Consider the following 8,916-nt stretch of genomic DNA (forward strand, 5'->3'; position numbering starts at 1 on the left):
GGAGGTGGTGGCCTGAAGTTGCAGCTCCAGAATGACAGCCTCTGGTGGCTGCTGCTGCCCAGTGACGCCCGCCCCACCGGCAGGAAGAAATGAGTCACTCCGCCTGCTCTATGGTCACTGCCCTTCTGGGGACCTCAGCCAGCTCCGAGGGGGAGGGGGACGCAGGCTTCTCGCTCAGGACCGCCTGGGCTCCTGTTGCTCTCCTTTGCACGCCCATCAGAAGCCTGTGAGAACCTGACTTGCTTCAGAAGGGCCCCATTCCACACACAGTCCCCCCTCACAACCCCCCTCCCCCTCCCCCATCTGTGAACATAAATAGACCAGAGGAAGGAACGGGTTTTAGGGTGAGTGCTAAATGCACGGCTCGGGGACATCTCCCAGCCCCTCATACCCCGTGACCCAGGCTGGGGTCTGACCGCATGAGGTGTTCCTGTGCCACTAACTGTGGGGGGCCTGTGGGTGCCGGGACCTTTCCAGCTGCCGGTGTGGAAAGATGCCCCGGAGTGCCCGGATGGCCGACTCGAGAGCGTGTGGATGGCGTTGCTCTCAGAGTGAACAGGCTCCACACACCTGGTGGGAAGGTGGGCGCCGGGCTGGGGGCGTGTGGGGTACCCGCTAACACAGCGATTGTCCCCCGTGTGCCCGCAACAAAGATTGCAACCTGACTCCAGTCAGGGGCACTGACCTCGTTCCCCTTAGATTGTCAAATCAAGAAAAATGACAACAGCCAACACAACTATAGCCATCCAGTGTGACTGGATCAAAATTATAGCTTTTTTTGTCAGATCGGCCAAAAATGTATATTTTTTGGTGTAGCGCAGAATTTTAGTAATTGGTTATGTGTGTCATGAGACATCGCTGCTCTAGAGAAAAGAGACGGGCCTCGGGCAGTGCGTGCGGGACCCCAATAAATAGCCAGGAGTAAGGACGCACAGGGCACCCCCTCGGGAGGGGTCAGAAGACCAGAGGGGTCGTGGGCTGTGCTGTCCAGTGCGGTAGCCGCAGCCGCGGCCACAGGTGGCTCGCGAAATGTGGTGCCTGAATTAAGAGTAAAAACACACCGGATTCTGGAAACTTAGTATTCAAAACTTAGTTTGTAATTTCATTAGTAAGTTTAATGTCAGTTATATATGTGAGCAATGTGTGGATATATTATAGTATTAAATTATTTTCCTTTGTTTTTTAAAGATATATATTTATTGATTTCAGAGAGGAAGGGAGAGGGAGAGAGAGAAACATCAATGATGAGAGAGAGTCATTGATCGGCTGCCTCCTGCACACCCCCCACTGGGGACCGAGCCCGCAACCCCCCAACCCCGGTATGTGCCCTTGACCAGAACCCGGGCCCCTTCAGTCCATTTCCACTGGCTAGGGTACCTTTTCCTTTTTAAATGTGGCCACATGGACATTTGAGGTGACATGAGCCATAATGGGCCACTGCTCTAAAGACAGCCTCCAGGTCTTCCTTTGAGAGCAGCTGGGATCTGGGGAGGAGCAGGGGTTCGGGGGGAGGGGGCTCGTTTGAGGTGTCCTCTCCGGCTGTGACTCATCCTTCTCCCACACAGACCACGGTTACCTTGCAAACCACCATGTAAAGCCATCTTTTCCCGTTTTGCTTATTGAAATAGTGACAAGGACGCCTCTCTTCAAAAAGGACTCACTTGTAGCTGGTTATAAAGTCTTGGGGAGGACCCCCTAAAACACTGCTGTCGGCTGGGTGCCGTCTGCGCGTTTGGACAGTCAGACACCTGGCGTGTGGCCCGGAGGCAGAGCCACCTGGGTCGGAAGACCGTCCTGTAACTCCCGCCCTGACGGCGGCCCTCGGCCCACAGAGGGGGGTCAGGCGGTCGCCTCTTAGGGCTCCCGTCCTCTGGCCCGAGCCAGCACGCCGTGTCTGGAGATCCCCGTTTGTCTGAGCTCCCCCTGCCCCCAGGGCCCGGAGCTGGGTGCTGGGCACACGCCACCCCTGCCCCTCCATTAACCCGCTCTCCTGGCGCCGCGGGCCCTCCCCTCCTGTGTGGTTGAGAGTCCCCTCGGAGGGCCCCTCGGGTCCGCATGCCTGCCGGTCACCTCCTGTGTCTTGTTTTCTAGAACTCTCCAAGTCCCAGAACGACATGACCTCGGACAAGCAGCTCCTCAGCACGGGCCCCAGGCCGGGCGCCAGCCGGACGGAGCGGCGCAGCCAGAGTGACACTGCCATCAACGCCACCACCAGGGTACTCCTTTCCTCCAGGGACCCCTTTTCTCTTATGACAAAGCACTGAGCAGTCCGCAGACATCAGCACAGGCGCCTCTGTGGGGGGCTGGGCCACAGGAAGGTCCAAATTCAAGGTCGGTTTGGAAAACAGTTCAGAACAGGGAAGGGCTCAGCCTCGTTCCAAGCACCCGGGGTTCCCGGAGTCCCTCCCCCCTGCCCAGCATCGCAGCTCACAAAGGCGGAGCCAGGAGCAGAGCAGCCTCGTAGGTTCTGAATCCCCAGCTCCTAACGCCTTCAGTATGCGCCCCGCATAAGGGGCACCAACGAGCTTCCAGGGCTCAGAAGGTGCTTCTGGAAGCACAGACAACGCCCTTCCTCGCTGGGTGGGCGCAGCCTCTCTGATGCTAACTCAGGGGCAAGGGCAAGGGCATACCAGGCCCTGTTCCCGGTGCAAAGCCCTACAGGTGTGTTACAATTTTCAATCCTTAAAATAGCCCCGTGAGGTCTGTGTTCTCACTGACCCATCAAAGATGAGGACCCGGGCAGGGAGCCGCCGGGGGTGTAGGGTGGTGGGAAGGGCAGGGCCGGGTAGAGCCGGCCGCTGGGGCCACATCTGCACGTCCCCGGGGAGAGGCACAGCGCCTCGCAGGCCTGCATGCTTCCCAGTCCTGACGTCACTGACGCGGGGCGGCTTCCCAGGCATCCCCACGCGTAGCTGGGCTTTTGGATGCTGATAGAACCGGCACTCGCGGCTTCCTCCCCGCTTCCTGTGCCCCTGGAACAGCCTTCGGGCCATCACGAGGCTGTCAGATGGAGGAGGGAGGAGGCAGCGGAGGGCATGGCTGCAAGCTCCCGCTGTGTGGACGCTGTCCTGCGAGTGAGTGTCCGCGTCGCTGCCGCACGCTGGACATGCTGACAGCTTCCTGCGGGCGTGCTCTGGCCCCACCTCACTTGAGTGAGGGTCTGGCTGGTTTTCTGTTTGTTTATTTAATCTTCACCCGAGGGTACTTTTTCCATTGGTGTGCTGTTTTTTTGTTTGTCTGTTTGTTTTTAGAGAGGGAAGGGAGGAGAGGGGAAGAGAGAGAAACATCGATGTGAGAGACTCATCGATTGGTGACCTCCCGAAAGCACCCCGACCAGGGCCGGGGATTCAACGCAACCGAGGTACATGCCCGTGACCGGGAATCAAACCCTCGACCCTGCACTCCATGTGCCGATGCTCTAACTATTGAGCCAAACCGGCCAGGGTGAGGGCACGGATGTTTTAGAGGACAACTTAGCCAGTGTTTGTAAAGTACATGCCAATCATGGCATGACCTATAAACGCTAAATAATTACTGGGTTAAACTATGAAGAGTACAGCCTTCCATAGGACACCTGTCAGACGGCAATTACACAGCCCTGGCTGGGGAGCTCACGGAAGTGATGCCCACATTTCGTCGCAACACAGCACCGTGCCCTCCGGGTGAGGGCTGTCGGCGCCCACGGTGCAGGCGGCCACAGCGAGGCAGACACAGGAGCCGCTTTTCTTAAGGCCACATGTGACTCCGGGAGGTTGAATGAGAAAACGGCCGGGAGGCCCTCCAGGTCACTTACATGAGCTGCATGTTCTAAGATGTCCCTGCAGAGCCCTCGTGTGAGCTGGGCCGGCTTCTCCAGGAAGTGAACTCTCACCTCTCCTTGAGGCTCCTGCGCAGCCCAGGGGACCTGACTGTCCGTCCTGTTAATGTGTGGGTGACCTATGTTCAGACCATAAAAGGAGACCCATTAACCAGGAAGGGACGAAACACTCTGTGAGGAGGGCCTATGTCTGAGGGGAGGGCCGAGGACAGCGGTGGGGAGAAGACTTTATTTCGTTCTGCGCACCTGGTGCTTGTGATGTTTCTCATGGACACCTGAAACCTACAGACACCCCCCCGCCCCGCCCCGGGCCCTGGTGCCTCCTGCACATTCCCACCTCCTGGCGCCACCTGGAAGGCTGACCAGCCAGAGAAGGGAGGCAGCAGCACTGGGTTTCAACCATTAAAGCACTTGGTCCTCAGACTGAAGGACCAGTGACCTTTCTGACGGCCCCGGAGAGGGCATCTGCTTTTCAGCTGGGACTTAGCTGGGCTCAGAGCACATATTACTGGGCAAGCCCAGCCTGGGTGTTTCTGGCACCCGAGTGAGTGAGTATGTTAAAAGGCCACCCTCAGCCCTGGCCGTGTGGCTCCGTGGGCTGGGTGTTCACCAGGAGGCTGCCGGTCCCATTTCCAGTCAAGGGCACGTGCCCTGGTTGTGAGCTTGATCCCCGGTAGGGGGTGTGCAGGAGGCAGTCAATACATGTTTTGCTCTTATATCGATGTTTCTCTTTCTCTCTTTCTCTCCTTTCCTCTTCCTCTCCAAAAATTAAAATAAAATAAAATGTTCTTTTTTTAAAAAAGGCAACCCTCGATGCAGTCTCGGAGGCGGCAGAGGGTTGCTCTCCCTTCTCTTACCTGAGATCAGGAAAATCCCGAACACACGCACTGCGTGGTTCCATCGCTCGGTCAAAGCAAGCCCGATGCGTATGGGTCTCGGCATAGACCGGTAGACTTGCCTCTGCGCAGGGTGGGCCTCACGAGGGCAGGCGTTGTCTCTGTGATCTGCCCCAAACCAGGTGGCTGTGGAAATACATTACAGAGTCACTGTGGGGGCGGGGGAGCCGGTCTCAACACGCTGACCGGCTGCTCTCCGGGCCTTGGTGCCTTTCAGAAGGTGCTGCCTGACAAACGCGTCCGCGTCCTTCAGAACTTACTGGGCCGGAGGTGACACCGCGAGCCAAGGTGGACTCCTCAGTCAGTCAAAATAGGCGAATCTTCAGAATAGGACCAACGTTCTAATAATTTCAAATATACACATCTGCACGGATGCTTCATCACAGGCTTCCCAGGACCCGGACCTGGAAGCCAGCCTTCCACACCCGCTCAGGCATAGTCCCACTGACGCCCAGGCCCGCCCCGCTGGCATCGGCCCTCCCCCTCCTCTGTCCGTGGGCGTGGCTCCTGCCTCCATGTCCGCCGCGTGTCTACTTCCTGCGGGCTAGGGAGACCTCGGAGGACAGCCTCTGCATGTCCTCCACCTTCCCCTTCCCGCTCCTCCTCTCTCTGCCCCCAGGACGCAGGGTGGTGGGTTGGACGTGGTGTTGCTTACCACAGGTCTGATGCAATCGAGTTGATGTTCCGGGGGTTGAGGGCAAAAACAGTAATTTGGAGGTAATCTCTTTCTTCATTTGTTCTGTAAATTCTCACTTAGCTTTTCATTCCTGAAAGTTATGACTGTGGTGTGACTGTGGTATTTTCAAGTTCTACTTCTAAAAAAAGTCTTGATTCAGAAACCTTTGCATCTTCAGCTAGACGAGTTTCCCCATCTGCCCACTGTGTTCGTTGTTCTGTCCTCGCACTGTCCAGTGGACCGTCCCAGCCACGGCCTCACGTGGAATGTGTCCAGTACAGCCAAGGAGCTGAATTTAATAATTTTATTTGATATCAATTAGTTAGAACTTGGAATTAAATAGCCACATGTGGCTAGTGGCTACCATATTGGAGAGCTTAGCTGTATCCATTATAAAAGTACCCACTTTTCATAGAGTAGTCGTGTAAGATTTAGAAATATATTTTGATTTTTCCCTTTCTTCTGAGTTAAAACTCTGCCTGTCCAGTAAATATTACATTTCATGTGATTAAATGCCAGGGTCACTACGAAGGCCATTTCTTTAAGACTTTCACTAATCCCTAGTAACCTACCCAAGGCTTGGTGATGTCCGCTCAGGGCCGCGTGTGCATGTGCGTGTGTGTGTGTGTATGTGTGTGTCACTTGGTCGTGACTACCCAAGGCTTGGTGACGTCCGCTCAGGGCTGTGTGTGTGCGTGTGTGTGCGTGTGTGCGTGTGTGCGCGTGTGTGTGTGTGTGTGTGTGTGTGTGTGTGCAGGCATTTGCCCAACCAGGAGTGCGCCTGCTGGGGTTTGCCCATTACGGCCATTGGTCATAGACGCGGGCTGTACTCGCCGAAGTCGCCACATTTGAACGAAAGTGAACTGGGATGCAGACGCTGTGCTTAATCCTGTGTTTCCTTTTCCAGAAGGTCAGCGCGCCCGACATCCTGATGCCGCTCAGCCAGGAGAGTCCCAAACGCTCTACCAACCCTGTTTCCAAGCAAGGAGGTCTCTCAGCACCCCCAGCGCCCAGCACTCCATTCTCAGGAGGCTCGAGGCGGGTGAGTCTGTCTGACCGCGTTGACACGGGGTGTGGTTGCCGTCAGCACGTGGAACTGGCTTGGTCGGCCAGGGTGGGAGCGAGTGCTGTTTGTGGAATGAACTGGAGCAGAGATGGCGCCTGGAGGTCCTGTTGACTTAGGGAGCTGGGGGAAGCCTCCCTCTCGCTGATGGCGTTTCTTTCTTACGTCGTCTCAGTGTGAACATGTTTATATAGACAGAGAGGAATTAGTAACATATAATGGTGTCTTCGAATGAGAAGTTTTCCATTTCGATGACGTTTAATTTATCAAATTTTTCTTTTATGGCTGTTTCTCTGTCTTGGCTACTCACAAATTGTAGACATATTCTCCTACATTTTCTTCTAGAAGCGTTACAGAAGCTTAGCTTTTATGGACAGGTCTTGATCCAACTCACTCGTTGTAAATGGTGTAAGGCAGTAGTCAGCAAACCGCGGCTCGCAAGCCACATGCGGGTCTTTGGCCCCTTGAGTGTGGCTCTTCCACAAAATACCACATGCGGGCGCGCACGTAGAAATTGAGGTTCACTTTTTTCCTTACGGATACTCAGTTATTCCAGCACCATTTGTTACAAAAACCCACACCTCTCATTTCTCTGTTCACTTTGGTGGCTCTGTTGGAAAAAGTGTGGGTCTTTCTCTGGCTTCTCTATCCAGTGGTCACCAACGTTTCGGACCTCACGAACCACAGTGGTCCGAAGACCACCGGTTGGCGACCGCTGCTCTATTCCGCTCACTGATCTCTGCCCATCCTCACGTCAGCGCCTCGCCGCCCTGGTTACTGCACATTTGTTGTAAGTCTTGAAGTCAGTTTATTCCTCCAACTGTCTCTCCTTTCTCAAGGTTGCTTTAAACATAGTGTCTGTTTATAGGCAGGCCTTTTATTTACTCATTTTCTTACTTAAAAGCATTAAAGAAATGCTCACTTTATGCCTAAAATTGTGGTATATTGTAATAGATCCTTGGATGAGGGGTCCTGAGGCCTCAAGTACAGTCAAAACCTTTTAATTAGCTAACTGATCTGAAATAATCATGAAAGTCTCTCCTTTCTCAAGGTTGCTTTAAACATAGTGTCTGTTTATAGGCAGGCCTTTTATTTACTCATTTTCTTACTTAAAAGCATTAAAGAAATGCTCACTTTATGCCTAAAATTGTGATAGATCCTTGGATGAGGGGTTCTGAGGCCTCAATTACAGTCAAAGCCTTTTAATTAGCTAACTGATCTGAAATAATCATGAAATAATCATGAAAACTTTTAAACTTCAGAGTCCTCATCAAGGAAATGAGTATCAAAGTTGTTCTTTTTTAAAAAAATATGTTTTTATTGATTTTTTAGAGAGAGGGGAGGGGAGAGGGATAGAGAGAGAGAGACATCGATGAGAGAAATGCCATCCATCAACTACCTCCTGCAAGGCCCCTACTGGGGATCGAGCCTGTGCCTGACCCGGAATCAAACTGGTGGCCTCTTGGTTCCAGGGTGGAGGCTCAGCAGCTCCCCTGGCCAGCCGGGCTGAGTTGCTCTTTTTACTTCACTGGATTGCTTGGAGAATGAAATGAAAGCAGGGATTTCGTGCATGATATTGTAGTTAAGAACTCAGCTTCTAGAAACCAAGCTCTTGGTTCACATTCCAGCTCCTTCTGGAACTGATCCAAAATGCTACGCCCTGTCTGGGGAGAAGGCCTACGTCTGCATCCAGTTCCCAAATGCGTCTGTGCGTCCACGCTGGTCAAGGGGCACCATGCTCTCAAACGCAGATGCAGTTCACAGTCCTCTGGCGGGTCCCTCCCAACTCCTGCTGAGGGCAGTCGCCTGCCGGGACACACAGGGGTCGCCTTCGGCCGCCGGGCTTGGCCCTCTGCGTCTTGGATGCCCCCAGGCTGTGAGCTGGGATGGCCCTGCCAGGATTTCAGCAGCTTGTGTTGGAGGACGCTCAGCACCTTCAGGACCAGGCGTTGTTTATATTTGAGAATAATTCAGAAAGATCCAGGCACTGAGGAAACACATCCCTGAGGGCCAGGGAGGCAAGGGCCGCTCTAGAATGTTCTCTCCTGGGGTGGCAGCTGTGTGGATGGAGACAGGGAGACACAGGGTGGCCTCTGAAGGCTTTTCGAGGTGACGAGAGACCCTGGGAGCCCAGCCAGCTTGGGCCTGTTAAGCCGATCCCCGAGGCTAAACCTTCCCAGAGAGCCGAGGGGCAGCTCTCAGCTCTCCCTGAACTGCCCAGGCCCCACCAGACTGGCCTCTGAGCTCCTCCCTGGGCCCGAGCCACGGCTCTCTATGCCCGGAAACCCACACACAGACAGAGACCCACCCACAATGGTCCACGGGCCCCACACGAGCTAACCCCCCACCCCTACACCTTCCCCTCTGTTCACGCCGCTCAACTACACGGGCCTCTCGCTGGCCCTGGACCGAGTCAGACTCACGCCTGCTCTGGGGCGTTTCTGGGCTGTGCCCTCTCCCAGGC

General features: G+C 54.6%; 1 protein-coding gene and 1 long non-coding RNA gene across 2 annotated transcripts in view; one reads left to right on the plus strand and one right to left on the minus strand.

Annotated features, from left to right (window-relative positions):
- SYTL3 (synaptotagmin-like 3) overlaps positions 1 to 8,916 on the plus strand; it is a 37,821-nt gene that overhangs the window by 19,898 nt on the left and 9,007 nt on the right. The window contains exons 6-7 of the mRNA XM_014545070.1: positions 2,092 to 2,216; positions 6,297 to 6,431. Coding sequence (XP_014400556.1) covers positions 2,092 to 2,216; positions 6,297 to 6,431 — 260 coding nt within the window. The remainder of the gene's footprint in view (positions 1 to 2,091; positions 2,217 to 6,296; positions 6,432 to 8,916) is intronic.
- Positions 2,342 to 4,813, minus strand: LOC106727247. Its single transcript, XR_001363414.1, has 3 exons — positions 4,675 to 4,813; positions 3,794 to 3,936; positions 2,342 to 3,237 (listed from the first exon to the last, which is right to left on the minus strand). It is a non-coding gene; the product is annotated as an uncharacterized LOC106727247 (long non-coding RNA).

The sequence above is a fragment of the Myotis brandtii genome, unplaced genomic scaffold (genome assembly GCF_000412655.1).
Source record: "Myotis brandtii unplaced genomic scaffold, ASM41265v1 scaffold395, whole genome shotgun sequence".
NCBI classification, from domain to species: Eukaryota; Metazoa; Chordata; class Mammalia; order Chiroptera; family Vespertilionidae; genus Myotis; species Myotis brandtii.